Raw genomic sequence first — 17821 nt, 5'->3', positions numbered from 1 at the left:
TGCCCGCCACTCCCGGCCCAGGAGCAGCTTCTGCCTTGCTGTCCACTGTGAGGGGAGTAGCCAGGTGGGACCCACCTAAGGGACCGCTGCTCTTTGGGCCTGGCTCCGCCTCTGATGGCTGATTGAGGACCAGATGTCTGGGTGACCCTAGAGGGTGCTGTGGCCACCCACAGCCCACTTCCCAGGGACCAGGCGGGGGGAGGCTGTGGGATGCTTCACTTGTCCTTCACCAGAGAGGTGGTTCTGAGAATCTATCCTAAGGTATCTCTGTCCCCATCAGCCCACAAGTTCATGAACATTGCTGCCAAAATGTGTTCTAAACGCTAGGTCTGTCCCTCACCCCCTCTGTGGGAAGTCTCTGGAGTCACCGGGCGGGAGGTGGAGGCAGCGTGGCGGGTGGGTGGGCAGAGCCGCCTCCCGGGCCCTCGGCCTATCTGTGCTTTTGCTGACGCTGCTCCCTGCGCCGCGCTCTCTGCTCTGGTCTCGGCCTTGAAGCTCAGGGCAAACGGCGCTTCTCGTGGGTGCCCCAGGGGGGCTTTCGGGGCTCCTCCTTCAGCTCCCAGGGCCCCTGGTGCTCCTTCTCTCTCTACCCTCAGTGTTTCCTGTGTCCCCTCCCTTGAGGGCAGAGGCCACATCCTGCCCATCTCTGGGGCCCCAGCACGTGCACGGGCTGGCCCACGGCAGAGCTGCTCTGCCAGTCGCACAGCTGGTGCGGCTGCTGGGCCGGCGTGCCACAGGGCGGTGGGTGGGACTGGTTGTTGGAGCCTAACTGGCTGGTGCCGTGCCGTGGGGATGATAGCGAGTGCTCCGCAGGCCCTCCCGTCGTCCTCCTGTCCCCCTGCCCATCGCTCCTGCAGATCACCTGGGGACGTACCTATCACGGGCACCAAGTGCACCGCATGCCCCAAGGCCTGGCGTGGGGCCAGAGAGCCTTCCCGGTATTCACGCAGGTGGGGGTGTGAGGGGCGCTTGCTCACCGTTTGGCTTTCGTCTTCCTTTTTATCAGCCGGCTTGTCTGTCTGGGAGGCTGCTTTTCTCCTAACACAGAGCAAGAAGCAGCAAATCAGCTCTGGGAGGTTCCGCACCCACCCAGACGCCTCTATGTGGAAACACTTGGTCCTCAGAGGATCCCGTGGGGGGATCGGACCCATCCTGAAGCCCCTTCTGGTCTGTGGTGAAGTGTCCAGGTCTTCTGTGCTGGTCCCATGACCCTGGACACGAAACTGGCCTGGCCACATGGGACGGGAGAGGAGCCCGTCTAGGCCGCGACCTGCCGGCCTGGGCCGTGGGAGCATTTCGTCTGCGGGCCACTGCCTGGTGAGCAGACCACCTTGCGGGAGGAAGGAGGGACCTTTCTGTTCTACCCAGCATGGACCACCACTGAGAACGGACATGCTCAGGAAAGGAAAGACTCTGAATAGCCGAGCCGATGCCTCTAGACAACTCATGCGTTTCCCACAAACTTTAAAATCTCACCTGAGTGGCCGCCAATATGTGAGATGGGAAAAGGCAGCTTTGAAATAACGCCCGACTCCCAAATCTACACACGTAGACCTTCAATATTCCCCAAGACCTGCCGTTGGGACCTTCAGCTCCGTGAAGCTGCCAGTGCACACAACTCTTAGATCTGGGGGGTGAGCAACCCATCAAGAAGGAAGCTGACGCCTGGCCAGTGTGGCAGTCATGGTTCAATTCCCGGTTGGGGCACATGGCCGGGCTGAGGGCTTGATCCCCAGTAGGGGGCATGCAGGAAGCAGCCGAGTAATGATTCTCTCTCATCATTGATGTTTCTCTCTCTCTCCCACTCCTTTCCTCTCTGAAATCAATAAAAAAATATATTTTAAAAATGAGAAAAAAGGAAGCCAGCCCCGCGAGTGGTGAGGGGCTGCAGGGTGGCTGTCACCAGTTGGGTGGCGGAGCCCACACAGTCGGTTCCTCAGCCACACAGGGCTCCTTCTTCAGCCGTCTCGTCTCAGGAAGCAGGTCCACCCACCTATCGCTCCTCAGACACCGTCTTCCTCCCCACACAGCCAGGCAGGTCGCTTCTCCCCCTGCTTTATTTCGAATCTGCCTTTCCCCGCCTACTTTGAACAACTGGTGCAAGCCACCATCATCGCTTCCTGGACGCCGGTGGTGTGCTCCCTGGCCCACCCGCTGTCACTCTGCTCCCGCCCTAAGCAGGCCAGGCCACCCCAGCCCGGTGGCTGCAGGGAGGGCGCAGAGGGAGGAGGCGGTCGGCCATTACCTGCATGAAGAAGCGGGCTCCACCACACCCACCTCTTGGTGGATGTCAAAGAGCAACCCAAGTAATCCCGCCGAGCAGTGCAAGTGTTTGTTCTCGGTAGGGCCCACCAGCATCTGGCGTCCCACCCGCTCTTGGCAACGTGCCTTTTCCGGTTCTCAGGAACTTCCTCTCCCTTTGGTCTAGGGGCCACCTAGGCCAAGCTGTCATTGTGAACGTGTTGGTTTTGGACTCGGGGGAAGAGTGAATGTTTTCTTTTTGAAAAACACCTCCTGTTTTTCCAGGAGGCCCCGCTCACCGCTGAGACAGAATCCAACGCACCTGCGAGGAGGCTGGTTCTCCACTCCCAGGGCTCAGGGTGCGGCTCAGCCTTCCCAGGCACTGAGCCCTCTACCTCTGCTCTGGTTTTGCCTGGATTGCTGTTCTCTCCCACCTCAGCCCCAGAAGTGTTCTCGTCCTTCAAGGCCGAGCACGTGTGGAACCTCCTCTGTGAAGCCTTCCCGGCTCTCTCCCACAGGGAGCTGTTCCCACCATGGTGCAGCCATGGTCACCCTGCACCCTGGTCACTGTCTGTCCCCTCTTGGTTACCTCTATATGCTCAGGCCCCGCTGCAGGCTCGGGAGGCCTTGGGCAGGAAACGCTGGCTCTGCCCCAGCTGAGAAGTGACGGACCAGCTACCTGCACGCTGGGGCCTCTGCTCCCACCTCACCCTCACAGAGCCGAGCAGATTTAAGGAGGTGAAACAGGACACGAAGACCCCGGGCACACAGAGAGCTCGCACTCAGCTGACTTGGAGGGCAGAGGGAAGAGCCCGGAGGGTGAAAGCAGGCAGGAGGGGTCCCGGCTGGAGCAAGGTCCCGGCCCTGGCTTTTCTTGGACACAGGGAGCATCCGACAGGTGAGCCATGACACGGGGACCTGCCAGGGCATTGCTGCCGCCACGCCACAGTTACGAGTAAAACCAAGTTTGGAACCCTTCCGAGGAACTGTGACCTCTCCACCTGCTCAGGTTTCATCTGGGGAAACTGAGCCAGTGACAGGCCCGTGGCCTTGGGCAAGCTGGAGCCACACTGTGGGTGTGGGCAGAGACGTGGCTGGCAGGCCGCAGGGCCCAACAGGACATGGATGAAACTGCTCTTCCACCTCAGGGTGACGTCCTCCAGGCTCTGGCCCCTCACAGTCTCCTTTCCTGTGTCCTCCATCATGGCCCTCACGTGGGACAGCCACACCGCCCAGCCCTGGCCCACACCTTGTTTGTGTTGGGATCCTAAGTGCAGGGAATACTCCTCATTTCCCTCTGAAACTATTGCCCAGTTTCTCCCTTCTCAGGACGGCTGTACTTGAAAGATGCTTCAATCCTTGTTACACTGAAGTGGGGAGGGCTTTAAAGTTCACGGACGCCTTTCGGCCTGACGTCTCAGACTGACCCCAGGAGAAGAGGAAACTTAAGGGTTGTCCGCCTGGCTGAGCCCAGGTGACAAGGCGTCCTGGGCTCAGGCAAGAGCTCTCCTTCGGTGCTGGGGCCGCTGAGGTGGGCAAATACCCCGAACGCCCTAAAACCCCCTAAACCCCTACCTCTTGGCCAGCAGCTTGTTCATCTCTTCCATGAGGCCTCCTCCTCCGCCCCCACTGCTCGCCCGATTGGCGTCAGACTTGGAGGTCCCGCTGGGACTGGAGCCTCCGGACGCATCTTCGGGCTGCGGGGAAGGACCAGCGTTTAGTCTGCTGTCGTGGTGGACGTGTGATTCCCATGATGGCAGCACAGAAGAGGCCCAAGGGGTCGAGTCCCATCCCCCCGACCCACAGGTGACAAACAGAGAGGGACCAGGCCTGGCCGGTCAGTGGATGCTCTCCTGGCGCCCAGCGTGACCCGAGGGGAGACAATCCTTGGCATGGAAGCCGGCCTCCCATCAGAGGTGTCCGAGCCCGGCCTCGGCCCAGGAGCTCTGCCTTCCAGCAGTGGGCGGAAGGGCTCAGGGAGTAAGGCTGGGCCTGCGGGGGCTGGTTTCCATGAGAAGCGCTGACGGAGAGGTGGACCCGGGGCCCAAGTCCTAACTGCGCCTGATGAGGGAACCACTTCCCGCCCTGCTGTGAAGGTCACCGTGAGGATCGCAGCAGGTTACAAAGCTGCAAGCGGCTCCTGGTCTACCCAGTGCCGTCCCGTCCGGTTCTCACTGAAAACGGCCGGCAGAGGTGGTGTCCAGATTGGGGAGGGCGGGCTTCGCTCGGGGTGCTGGGGACAGGGGAAGGCTCCGTCCACTCGGCAGTTAGAACTGGCCCCCAGCCCCTCCGGCTGTGCTCAGGGACGCTTACCCGCTGGACCCTTCTCAGCTTGGCCCCCGCCAGGGCAGCAGCCAGTCCTGACGCGGAGCTCTCGTCGTGGCTGGCGCCCTGGGCTCCTCCGGCTGGCAGTGGGGGTGGGGGAGGGGGAGTGGCCCCTGTGGGTGGCGGTGGGACAGGGGGTGGGGGCGGGGGTGGAGGCCCACTACACGAGAGGGGGGCGCTGACTGCAGATGAGGGGTGCCCCGGTGGGAGGGTGGGTCCTGAAACACAACAGAGGGGCTCAGTTAGTCCCTAGCCCTCACTGTGCTTCCTGGGAGGGAGGAGGGACAGGTCAGCCTGCTGCTCTGAGGGAGCAGGGACAGCTCAGGCTGCCTCTTCCATCCCCTTGGGGTGAGCTTGGCCCTGCTCCGGTCACTCCCTATGCCAGTCCCCTGGCTGGACCCAGTGTCTAACACCCCTTGAGCTCAGCTACCTTTGTCCTGCTCTAGTGGTGTGTCTCCAGGGGGAGGAAGGTCTTTGGTGGCTCAGATTGTCCCCTTTTCTTCTGTGTCCCTTCTCTGTGCCTTGCACCACCCTAGGCACCAGCAGACACTGGTCCCTGAGATGCGACTGTGAGTGACCCTTGGCCTCATGACAGGGAGCAATGCTGAGTGCTGGTCAGTCCCCTGTCCCTATCTCCCCTCAACATCCAGCACCAGAGGCTGGTGGGAGGAGCCACCAAGCTGAGCTAACCGCCCACTCTCTCCTGTTCTCTGGGTCCCCTACTGTCATCGAAGGTGACTGGCACACTGAGACCTATGTAGCTCTTCACAGAGGCCCGATGCGCACGGCACCACTGCGGTGGGGGGCTGCCACCGAGCAGTATGGGGAGCAGGCCTGCGGGCTCTCACCTGTGGCTGAGGTTCTTCTCTCTAGAGACTCCTGGCGCTGCTGCTCCATCACTTGTCTGAAAAGCAAAAGAACCAGGGGGTCCACGGAGCACAGGCTGCAGGGCTGGGTTTTGCCGGCTCTTCCCGAGGACCCACTGTGCGCCCTGGGCTGGGGGGCGGGGGGCTCACAGTGAGCTTCCCTCATCCCCTTCCTGGCTCTGATGGCCACTGGGCTTGCCTCCCCCACTTAACAGAGGTGGGGCACGTGACTGGTCCAAGATCTCCAAACAGGTGGGTGCCGGCAGCCTCCTGAGTCTCAGGCACCCCTAAACAGGGAGCCCCCCACGAAGGCTCGGGTGCCATGTGGACGAGTGACCACGCTTTCCTCTAGGCTGGATGGGCCCCCTGGCTTCTGTGCCTGTGGCCTCAGCCGACCCGACCTCAAATGTCCTGTCCCCACGGCACCTGGCTAAGTCTCGGAACAATTCCCAGGCGCTGGGGGTTGTCGGAAGCGGACACTCCGCGGGCACGTGCTCATTCTTTTCGGCACAGACATAGCCGCAGGCCTGGCCTCCACGGCAGGGCCATGTGGTGCGGGCAGTGCAGGCTGAGAGCCTCGCGGGGAACCCACACCGAGCTCCTGACGGCAGAGCAGCTTCGCGCACTCTCACAGGCCGGTCGAGTGAGGACACTGACCCACAAACACGTCCGCAGAATCTGGGATGGTGGCGCTGGAGCAGGAGGGGGCTCAGGAGTCATGTGGACCAGGGACGGCAGCAGCCTCACCGGTGTGCGCCCACCCTAAATGCCTGCTGTGCAGCAGGGGGCAGGGCGCTTCGATGCCCACCTGGCTCAGGGGAGGCGGAACTGGAGGCCAGCAGTGTCTGCATGGCAGGGGGGCTGTGGGCCGTGAGTCTGCGCCCTGTGCACGGCGAGCTGGCTTTTCTCTGGTGCCTGGCACCGGGTCCCACACTCAGTGAGTGCAGCTGCTCGCATCTTAGAGGAAGGTCACAGTTTACTGCAAAGACCATTCAGAGGGAGGGAGCTTTCTGGTTCCCATTCTGGGGTTCCTGGCTTTGTGGGCCTCCGATTCTCCTCCATAAAATAAGCATCCTATCACCTGTCCTAGGGAGTTCTTTTAAGAGTTATACCTGGTACCTAAAAAATAACAGAAAAGACCCTTTGGCATTAAAGGTGTCTGAACAACTCCCAGCAGCAACTCCATTAGCCTCTCCTTCTAAACTGCCGAGACATCACCCCACACTCCACGCTGCCCAGCAGAATTCATACTTAGAAGCCCTCAGTAAAATGAGGTGTTTGGAAGTATTTACAAATCGGGTTGCGCTTATCACAGCTCCCGGTGCAGGCTCCGTCAGCCACCCTGGCAGGCACCAGCAGGGCCCCTGCTCTGTAGTCTGCCTCCTGCCGTTCACAGACTGACTTCCAGGGGCGCTCCGGCCTGCGGCCAGTTGACTGCTGGCAACACTGACAGCCTGCAGCCAGTGGCCGCCCACGCCTTGGACTTGGGTGGTGGGTTAAGACAACGCAGCGTGGTGGTGTTCAACCAGTTCTGAGAGAGCCAAGGGAGGGTCTGTTCAGCCCACATGCCCCTGGTGCATTCTCTGCCGTCTGGTAGGGCTCACTCATGCCCTCTGGGACCTGGCGGGCGGCTGATCTGGGCTGGATCGGGTGCTTGGTTCTGCCTCTAACTCCTGCCTCCTTTGGGCAAGCCCTCCCATTGCCCTGAGGGCGGGGGGGGGTACAATGGGGCAGAGCCCTTGTGAACAGTTGCCGTTTTCCTGAGAGGCCAGAAGACAGGCCTGAGGAGTCAGTCAACATGGGAGTTAGTGCAAAGGAGTCTGTCCAGGGAGCATTCCCTCCCCCACTCATTGCTTGGCCTGAGCAGAGCCAGGACTAAACTAACACTGTCATCCTCACAGCACAAAGGGCCTGGAGGGTACTGTGCTCAGTGAATACGTCAAATACCATGATTTCACTTATATGCGGAATCTAACGAAAACATACACGAACAAACAAATTAAAACAGACTTACAGACACAGAGGACTGATGATGATGCCAGAGGGGAGCGGGCTGGGGACTGTGTGAGAAAGGTGAAGGGACCGAGAAGTGCAGCTCGCTAGTTAAGAACAGTCATGGGGTGTAGAGCACAGCACGGGGAGCACAGGCAGTCACACTGTAGAACTGTATGCTGCCAGGTGGGTTCTGGGAGTACGGAGGGGACCACTTTGTAAATCACACGATTGCCTAACCACTATGCGGTACATGAAACTAATACAAAATACTGATGTAAACTTTAACTTAAAAATAAAATAAAAATAGACACAAAAAATAATGAAAACAAAAATAAAAACAAAAATAAAAAAATCCCTGTCATATTCAAATGGGAAACTAGGGCCTGGGAACTGCCGAGGGTCCTAAGTACACGTCAGAGCAGCGCGCTCAGAGATCCTTCTCTCCAGGGGGAGGCAGAGGCTGGGGAGAACACCCCGCGGGAGCCTCAGGCCAGGCGAGGCTGGGACATCCCCCCCACCCCAGCCTGGGGCCCTGCTGGCATCTAGCCTCAGCCCTTGGGGTCCTGGCCTTCCCCAGAAGTTGGGGAGCATGGTGGGGACCAGGCCTACCTCCTGGCGCAGCTCCCACAAGCTGGATGCAAAGCCTCAGAGAGGCAGGGCCCCGCAGGGCATGGCCGCCCAGGTTCAAGCCCTGGCCCTGCCTTTCCTGGCAACGTGACCTGGGAGGCCACGCCCTCCTTGGCCCCCAGCACCTCTGCTGTAACGTCAGGACAACAGCACTGCCCTTCCTCCCAGTTCGCACACTGTAGGAGCAGCTCGGAGCGGATGGGGTGCCATCCTAGGGCCCGTGCCCCCCAGGAGCTGCCTCCTCCACAGGCTGGCCGCACAAGGACATCGCCGCGGCCCTGGCCCTGGCTCACACAGTGCTCTCATGGCCTCCGCCACTTTAACCTTCCCGGGAGCTGAGCGGGCAGGGGGCTGAGGTCCTCCAGAGAGGCCGTGGCCTGCCCAAGGCCTCCAGTGGAGGGGGGTAGGGCCAGGTCTCACGAGGCCTTCAGACAGAGTGAAGGGAGACGGCACAGGATGGTGCCAAGGCTAGGGCCTCAGTCAGACAGACCCGGGCAGCCTTGGCCACGTGACCCAATCCCTTCCCGTCATGCCGACTACCTCCTCATACACCTGGAAGGCGTGTTAGCTAAGAGCACAGCCTGCAGGACACTGCCTGGTTCATGAGGGCTGCGATGGGAAGCCTGGGGCTCTCTGTGAAACCATGGGCTCACCCCCCTGGCAAAGCAGCAATGGCCTGGCTCCCTCTTCCTCTCTGCTTAGGCCTGCTCCTTGTCCCGGTAGGCGGCTCTGGGAGTCCTGGCCCTAGCTGCGGCGTGTCCTACGCTGGCTGAACGGTGCCCTGGCCACCACCAGGCTGGGCCCTGCTGGGGGGGTGTTACCTTCTCTGGATGTCCATCTCATCAGGAGAGGGGCCATTCTGCACCTGCCGCTGGGTGGACGGGCCTGTGGGGCAGAGAAGCACAGGGTACGGTGGTTAGTGGAGAAGAAAGGCCCCGGCAAACACACCTGGACCTGTCTTTGTCCTACTGGTCGGTCCCACGAGGCATCCTTGACCTTTCGACAGGGGTTCTGACACCTGTGTAATAGCCGGCCCCCTCAGCCTCTCAGTCACCTCTCTCACCCTTCGTGTGGCTCTTCCATCGGAGCCAGTAAGTGGGATGGCGTTTTCACATGGTGCAGATCACCCCTTCTGGCTACCGACGCCTCTCTAACCACAGTTGCCGTTTCTACTTCCTCACTTGCCACTGTCCCCCGAAGCCACTGTAACTAAAATCGCCAGTGCATTTACTTGGCGTCACCAAACCCCGAAGACCCATTTCTTCCGACTTTTGAGCAAAGGAACAGCCCTAGAGCAGGTAAGTGTCAGAGCCAGGGTGAGCCCTGGGCTGCCTGCACCTCTGGGTCTGCAGCTGTGGGGTGGGAGTGGCCGGTGGAGGCAGAGCTGCCACTGTGGAGCCTCCCAGGCCACACCCTTGCCCTGGACCCTGAAGGCAGGGCCTGGAACAGGGGGAGGCCTGCGCATGACCCGTGTGCACACAGGGCTGATGCTGTCACATTTATACGAAAAGCCAGGCTTCTGCCCCGACCCAAGAAAGAGCTGATTGTCCCTTCCCTCTGCCAGCTCAGGTGTCACGGGAAGTGTGGAGTCTCAGCGAGGGGGCGGGACCCTAGCGGGTCTCTTTCTCGCTGACTAGGTGGGGCAGGGGCTTGTCTCCTCCCCAGGAGGAGGTGACAGCATCAGCCTGCGACAAAACCCACCCGGTGCAGAAGGCCTCTGGAGGGGCTTCAGGCAGAGGAGGGGTGAGCGGGCTGTGCCCTGGATCAGGGGCCCGGTGGGGTAGGGTGACAGGATCTCAGAGCTGAAACGGACCCTCTGATTGCGGGCAGCCTCCTGCCCAGCACAGGAACCCCGTGTGCCTCCCGGGCAGGTCCTCGGGTACACCCCACTGCCTCCCAGGTGAGCAAGGGCTTTCTTACTCTGAGGTGCCAAACCCGCCCCCCCTCGAAGGCCCTATTTCCTCCACCGTGTGGCGCAGCATGGTCTGAATGCTTTTCTCTGCTTGACAGCCCTTTCCAGACCCTCTATTAGCCTCCATATCTGACAGTTTCAGACTTGGCTGTCCGGGGCCCCGGCATCTCCTGCTTCTGGCATGGTTTCCCTGAGCCATGCTTTGGGGCTTGCCCGCCCCGGTGTGGAGGATCCCGATGGTGGGTGGGGGCCAGGCTGGGTGGGAGGAGGAGAGGCCGCCCAGCACTCGAGGAAAACTCCCTGGTGGGCCTGCCAGGCCTGCTCTGGGGGCAGCAGGGGAGAGGCCTGCGGATTTTTAGAGGTGACTAACGATGCCTGGCGTGGTGGCCTGGCTGCAGTAGGAAATAAGTGTTATGCTCTTTCCCTGTCTCTAAATTCTTTTTTTTCCTTTATTTAACACATAATTATGTGCTCTAAAACATTCATTTTCCTGGCTATAAATAACATGTAATATATGTTCAGTCTAACAGACATCAGAAAATCTGAAAAGTTTAACAAAGAGAGGAAACATTCTCAATTAAAAAGACCTGAGGGACAAGCTCTTCCCTCGCCCAGCGGGCCAGGCTCAGGTCCCGGGAGCCTCCCTGGTCATCAGGAACATGAGAGCAGCAATGACAGCGGCAGCAGCTCTCCTCAAAGCCCTGATTCCAACTCCCAGCCCCACCCGACAGCGCCGCTTGTACCAGGCGAGGAAACAGCCCAGAACGGGGGAGTGACTCGCTCAGGGCCTCACAGACGGCAGGCGGTGAAGCCAGACTCAACCTATGTGCCAAACACACTTTCTTCCTTAAACTCAACCACACTGCGGGGTCGGATGGAGACCGGCTTGAGGAGGAGGAACACAGGAGAAGGGGCGGCTGGCCCGCTGCCAAAGAGCAGGACCACAGGGTCGCAGCCTCAGGGGTGCACAGCCTCTGCCTGGTGTTCACGCAGCAGACAGGGGTCCCCCAGCTCTGACCCACCCACATCCTGGCCGAGGCAGGAGGGAGGGCGTCCTAGCCCTGGTCTCTGCTGCTGAGCCCACGGCCTGAATCTGGAGGCTGCCCTTCTGGAGGCTGAGGCCCTGTCCCGGAGACCCTGTCTAGCGCCTGAAGCCCACCATACCCTGGCCAGGCCCCGCCCTAGGACCGAGGTCTCACACCCGGGCAATACTAGCTGCTTGAAGGTCTCTGCGTCTGCTGCACTGGCCTGGTCACAGGAAGTGTTGGCCACCCCTTTGTCAGGACCCCAGATGGCAGCCAACTGTCCGCACAGTGGTCTGTGCTGATCCTGTGCTTGGGTCCCTCATCGGCCTGTAGAGCTCGGCTCCTCCCAGCCCCCCGCCAGCCTGTCCTCCAGAGGTGGGGGATCTAACAGGGGCTCTCACTGTCCCCAGGGGCTCTGGCCCCTGTACTTGAGACATGCTTTAAAATTAGACAGCTGGCATCTTAGCACAGAGGGAAGAGACAACACTGGGTTGCATAAGGCCTTCCATGAATTCTGCTTAAACTAAGAAATGTTAGTCTGCTTTGAGCTCTGAGTGTCCTGAACATTAGTACAGTCCCTCCCTGTGGAAGGGTCTGCCCAGTGGCCCCACGGTACCTGCAGCAGACAATCTCCTGGCTGATTCCCCCCACTGGCCTGGCTGCCCCCTGGCAGAGGCAGGGTGGGGAGACTGGGAGAAGGATTGCTCCCCTAGAACTGTCTGGGATCCCTTGGGAAATTGCTGGTACAGACATTTGTAAGTGCTTCCCCAGTGAGAAAATCTCAGGGTGGGGCACTGGGTGGCTGGTGGCCACTTCCCTGTCTTGTGTTGAGTCACCTGCATGATTTTCTGGTGGAGCATCGGAAGCCAGGGAGGAGGCCAGAGGCTCCTGTGTCACGGAGTCACCTTTAGTCACGTCCCACCTCCAAGATCCAGGCGAGGGAGCGGGTGGGACCCAGCTCCTCCTCCACCCACATCTCGTCAGTTACCGAGTCCCACAGCTGCTGTGTCTGAGACCCGACAGAATCCACTGCCATGTGGCTGCCTCAGCATCTGCCTCCTGTGATGCCTCGCTCTTCCTCGGGAGCCTTTTCCACCTTCCCTCCTCCTGTCTGCTCTCCACACGGACAGTGCAGACTACGCTCTGGAAACACAAGCCTGACCTTTAGGGGGTTCAGTCCGAGCTCCATCGAACAAGATTCCAGCCCACCCTGCAGCCACTTCTCCTGGGCCCGCCTCCGCACAGACCTGCCTCTCTCCCTAAGCCCACCAAATGCCCGCTCCCCAGCTGGACCCCCCGCCCCGGAGGGACACAGAGTGAGTGGTGGCTCTGAGAGGTGAGGGGGCTGGCCCAGTGCCATGGGGCTCATGATGCTGGCCTTGGTGTCATGAGCTTGCTGAATCTGGGAGCTGACTGAAGTTGGGGGACACAGCAGAGAAAACAACACTGGGGGAGGGGGTCGCTGGGCCAGACTCCAGCCATGAGCCACAGATGGGGACCCAGGCGAGAGTCAGCCTGGCTGACCAGAGGCACTGACGTGGGCCAGACTGGAGGAGGCAGTGGGCCAGGAGGTCTGAAGTCACCTCTGTGTTGGTCAGCGGTGCGTCCCCACCTGGACCGCCCTGAGGCCTGGGGAGGTAGCCCTCAGTTGCTCACCGGTGAGCAGGTGGTAATGAGCTCAGGCAGCCTCCCTAAAGGCTTCCATCCCTGTCTCTGCCATGATCTGACACAGGGTTCCACCGAGAGGGATGATCGTGCCCAGGACAGCTGCCCGTGTCTAACGGAGAGGGGCGGGAGAGCAGAGGCTGGGCTCCAGGAGACACTGCAGAGCTGGGGCAGGCAGGGGGCAGGCGGGCCCAGGTCACAGCCTGTTCACCTCCACAGAGTCCGCCTTTTACGCTCCAGGGATAGGACTGCTCTGTTCTCCAGGTTCCCAGCACCCAACAGAGTTCTTGGCCTCTGGTCAATGCTCAGTAAATATTTGTTGAAAATAAATGACTGGGCCCTGGGCGAATGGTCTGCGCATCTCCAGACAACTGTGGAGACTAGGGCAGGTGACATTTGTACAGCTCTTCTCACCGCTGGAAACTGGTTGGGCTGGGACTGCGCCCCATAAGCCTCGAGAGCAGGTGAGACACTGCAGGCCACTGGTGGAGGCACCTGGAACATACAGTGGGAAGGGAAAGGGACGAGAACTCAAGCTTATTGGGCAGTTTACAGAGAGCCCTCCTGGAATCCTCACACTCATCTCCATTTTCTCCACGAGAAGCTGGAAAGCTGGTAACGTAAGTCACCAGTGAAGCCAGCTCCAGCCCCAGAACAGAGGCTCTGAAGCCAATGCCCTCCTCTGCCGCGTGTGACCCCAGGACACTGAAGCACATGCTGGACGTCCCTCCAGAGGAAGGAAGGGTGGGCAGAGAGGTGGGGAGGAGCAAGGGTCCTTCAGAGGGTCAGGAAGGGCTGAGCACATGAACCACGTGGGAGAGAGGGAGGGGAGGGGTGGGGTGGGGCGGGCAGGAGCCACAGCCTCTCAGCACCTGCTGGCCTCTGGAAGTGAGGCTGTGGGTCTGCCTGATGCTGCCTCCCGCCTGTCCCTGCCCTGGTGCTCCGTCCCTGGAGCGCTTGGGTGAGGTGTGTGCAAACGAGAGCCTGTCCCAGGCTCTCGGGCTGCCCTGGTCTGGCCTCTGTGCGGAGGGCTGAAGGTGTGATGGGCCTTGATCACAGAGGGGAGGGCGGTTCTAGCTGCCAGTGGCTTCCTCCCAGTGCGCTGAGACCCACCTCGCTAGCACCGCCCCCAGCGGTCCCTGCAGGACAGACGGTCAGTCTTTCCAGGGTTGTGGCCTGGCGGCCGCTGGGCAGTGAGAACAGTGCTTGTGCCCCTCCAGACCTCTGCTGCCCCTCACTCCCGTTCCCCGTCTCTCCCCATTCCTGGCTGGCCTCTTCCGGACTGTTCCGGTTTGTACAGACCCCCGCAGAGGGAACTTGGAGCCAAGAAACCCCCGTTTTTGCTAGAGTTCTGCCACAAGTAATTATGGGGAGCCCCTCTCTGGGCCTCAGTTTCCTATAAAATGAGAAGGGTGGAGCCAAGGCCATGGGGTTCCAAATCTCTGCAGTGAGAGGGGCAAGGAAGAAAATGTACCAGAATGGTAACAGTGGCTCTCTCTGGACGGTGGGATTACTTCCCTCTTTCCAATTTCCACGTCAGGCAAATGAAGGATGCCCTGCCTTATACTAGAGACACATGGCAGAGTCCCCACAGAGGGAAGAGTCCTTTGGGGCCCCAGCCCCGTGAGACGGGCGGGCGCAAGGCACAGCCTGCAGTGGGGCACTGCTGACACCTCCTCCCGAGAAAGGCCATCGTCCTGCCTACCCATTAACATTTATGAGGCTCGGGGACACCGGCCCCCGCTCCTCTGGGACAGAGGGACGGCCAGGTTTCGAGTTAGCCTCCATAGGAAAGGCATCCCCTGGGCCTCCGGAAGGGACGGAACCTGAGCTCCCAGGAGCTCCCGAGACAAAGGATCCAGCACCTGCTCCGTGAGGCTCGATGGGATTTCTGGCCAGCACACGACAGCCACCTGGTCGGAGCTGGGCAGAGGCCCAAGCCCCGTGGCTCCCCTCCCCCTCTGCCATCTCTCTGGCTGGCTCCTCTCCTTTATCAAGAAGGCCCCTCCATTTTGGACTGACTTACAGCCACACTTTGACATGGGGGGAGGCAGCCTTCCCAGGCCAATTCCCTAGCACGTCTTCCTCTCTCGTTTCCAGGTTCCTGCTGCCAAGCAAGCAAGTGACCATGCGGGAATGGAGCCTGTGATCTGGGCCCACAAATCAGAATCACCTTGCCAAGGCCACACAGGAACTGGTGGCAGAGCTGGGACCAGTGCCCAGGACGAATGTCACCCAGTCCAGGGCTGTGTCTACTCCAGCATGCTGTGCCCAGCAGCACCCCCCTGCCCCAGCTTAGCAGCAGACACACTCCGACTGCCTCCCTTGTTGAACACCAGGTTCGTTGCTTGTTTACGTTCCCCGGGGTGTTTCTAGTGCCCTCTCTGCCCGGTCCTCACTACTGAGTTACGGAGTGCAGGCTCGCAGTGGGCTGAAGCGGGAAGCAGCCTGGTTAGCTCAGACCAGCAGTCATTTGATGCATCACCCACTGCAACCCCGCGGGAGATCTGCCCCCCGCCCCCTGGGCCACCAGTGTCCGTGCAACCCCAGGGTGACCAATGGCTGCATGACCTGTGGGCCTGGGAGGTCAGCATGTGCAGAGGCAGAGACTCAATCCAGAGGGACTAAAGCCCAAGGCCACAGTCAGGAGCGCCTACCCAGTGGCTAGAGGAAAGTCCTTTCCCTGGGACAAGGGCGGCAGGAGGCCGCTGTGCCACCCCGGGGCCAGCGAGCAGCACTCCCTCCCCGAACCTCTCCTCGTACAGAGGATCCTGAGGGAGGAACACATCCTGAACGCTGGGGGAGCAGCTGGAACCCAGGCCTCTCAGCTTTTAGGCTGGGACATGGCCACCAGCCTGCGTGGCCCCCCGCAGGCTCTGTCAGGCCAGTGAGTTTCCTAGTGAAACTGTTTCTCCCCTTCCCAATAAGCTCAGTTCAGGACACACAACAAGCCTTTAAAAGAATCGCCAACGGAACGAAGTGCAATAAAAACCGGCCACCCCGACGGTGTGACAAAGCTCCTGCGCATCATTTTTTTGATTAATCTGCTCAACTATCCAGGGCAGGGCCCATCAGACCTATTTATAGATGGGGAAACTGAGGCTCGGACAGGGCGACTGACTCGCCCAAGGCCACTTGTGCCTCACGTGACCGGTGCTGCCGGGACAAGAGCCCTCATGTCCCGAGGCCCCGTCTGCACGCTGCTGTTTCCGCCCGCCCCTCCTGCAAAGCCTGCGTGTAAACAGCTTCCAAGCCCTCTATGGGTCAGTGGCAGGTACTTGGCCCTGAGGTCCAGAGTGCATGACCCTCCCCCCACTCCCACCCCAACCCCCAACAGCTGGGGCGGAAGGAGGGGCCCTGGGGAGCAGGAAGGAGGGAGGCGCCCGTCACCTACAGTTCACTCTGCAAAGCACGGTGCAGTCGCAGTGGCAGAAGCAGAAGCAGTGGAAGGTCCACTCCCTGCTGACCATTACGGGCAGGCCCCTGGGCGCAGTCCGGGAGGCGCGCTCCTCGCATCCTGGCCACTTACCTCTCCTTCCTCAGCTGCCTGGCTCCTGCAGTGGGAAACCGATCCTCGGGCGCCCGTCAGATGGGCTTCACGCTTCAATCTTTAATGCGGCTTCCCAGCTAACCTATCAGAACCCTCCTGTCTACCCGATTCCAGGGAGCCCTGGGGGCCCGGGGGAGGGTCTGCCAGAGGAAACCTCCTGCCACGGCTCTCCTCTGGTCCCCTGTGGGCGATGGGATGAGACAGGTGGGCCCAGAGCCAAAGGGAACAGGTGACCGGCCAAAGGAAGAACCCCGGGCACTGTTCAGCTGGGCTACCCCTTCCACCTCGGGTCATCCAGGCGTCCCTGTGGGCTGTTCCTTGGCCTACCTCTCCTCACCATCGTACCCGCTGCTATCCTAACCTGCTCCCGAGAGCCCCGTTTGTTTTTTTTACCAGCACGACCAGCTCCAAGGCCCGCAGGAAACGATCCCTCAACCTGCCAGGAAACTCATCTGCACCTCCCCAACTGGCAAACCCACAGACCCACAGGAGTAACTCGGGTCCAGGCTGGGCTTCTGTCCCCATGGAGCACTCCCGGGTCCTCTCCCAGCCCCCTGCTCTGTCCTAAGGATTGCACTCACTGCCCACATGGAGCTGCAGTTCACCCCCCGAACCATGAGCTCCTTGAGAGGGAAGCTCAGGGCCGGGCACAAAGGACGCAGAGAGCGTCTGTGGGTCATGCCCAAACTCGGCATCACCTCCACGTCTCCCTGTCCGACACCAAGTCAGCACCTTCTCACAAAAGCCGCGGCTGCTTCCCGGTCCACTGTGGTTTCTCCTGCTCTCCGCCCTCTGCTTGTCCCCAGAGGGGACAGGGACAGCAGGAAGTGCTGTTTCTCCCGCAGACTGTCTTTCTGTGGGTCACCTTCTCTGCCCTGCCTAGATCCCAGACGCATGCTCTCCTACTGGGGCTCTTCCGACAGCCCCCACCTGGTCTCTGTGCCCCAGGCTCGTACCTTTGAGCCCCTGCTTTCACGTGAAACAGAAAGCTTAGCTGCTCCATGCTGTTCCCCAGCCAGGAAACAGTGGTTCCCGCTGGCTCCCCTGGGAAATCCTGCTTGGGGACCTGAGGCCTCCTACACTCTGACTCGCCTGGCCCAGCCCCCGCTGCCTCCTTCAGCCCTGTGTCCCCACTAGCGACCTGCCGGGGCCAGGCACCATCTCCCTTACAGTCTTCCCTCGTGGATACTGATGGCTCCCTCTTCACCTCCCTGGACTAAAATGCAACTGTGCAAACACAAATGAGTCTGCGAGGCACAAAGCTGGACTTTAAAGGAATTTGGGGAGCCCCACTCCCTGCCTAGAAAGGTCATCTGATGGCTGGCATCTCCTCTCCCAACTCAGGGTTCACACGGGCCCTGCCTCTCCAAATCCTTCCCCAGACAATTAGCATATTGATTCCAGTGGGCTCTACACCCTGAGCAGAGAGTCACTTTCCCTCCCTGGGACTTAATCCGCGCCCCTCCACCCCCTGGGCTGTGCCGGAGAGGAGGCATCAGATGCTGGCAGCAGCAGCGCCCACCGCCTACTGACGGCTCACCAGGCTCCAGGCACTGTTCTGAGCACGTGGACTGAAGCCACTTAGAGCTAAATGGAGTCCTGGCTCTGTCAGTTA

General features: G+C 60.5%; 1 protein-coding gene across 6 annotated transcripts in view; it reads right to left on the bottom strand.

The window, feature by feature from the left end:
* Positions 1-17821, bottom strand: part of EVL (Enah/Vasp-like) — a 114958-nt gene that overhangs the window by 7203 nt on the left and 89934 nt on the right. For all 6 annotated transcript variants that reach the window (XM_081097883.1, XM_081097880.1, XM_081097878.1 and 3 more), the window contains exons 4-8: positions 8876-8939; positions 5415-5470; positions 4555-4784; positions 3817-3938; positions 978-1038 (exon numbers count right to left, since the gene is read on the bottom strand). In XM_081097883.1, the coding sequence (XP_080954009.1) occupies positions 978-1038; positions 3817-3938; positions 4555-4784; positions 5415-5470; positions 8876-8939 (533 nt within the window). The remainder of the gene's footprint in view (positions 1-977; positions 1039-3816; positions 3939-4554; positions 4785-5414; positions 5471-8875; positions 8940-17821) is intronic.

Source organism: Myotis nattereri (genome assembly GCF_964212035.1).
Source record: "Myotis nattereri genome assembly, chromosome: 1".
NCBI classification, from domain to species: Eukaryota; Metazoa; Chordata; class Mammalia; order Chiroptera; family Vespertilionidae; genus Myotis; species Myotis nattereri.
The sequence above is the reverse complement of the archived record's forward strand: the minus strand, read 5'-3'. Positions and strand labels throughout refer to the sequence as shown.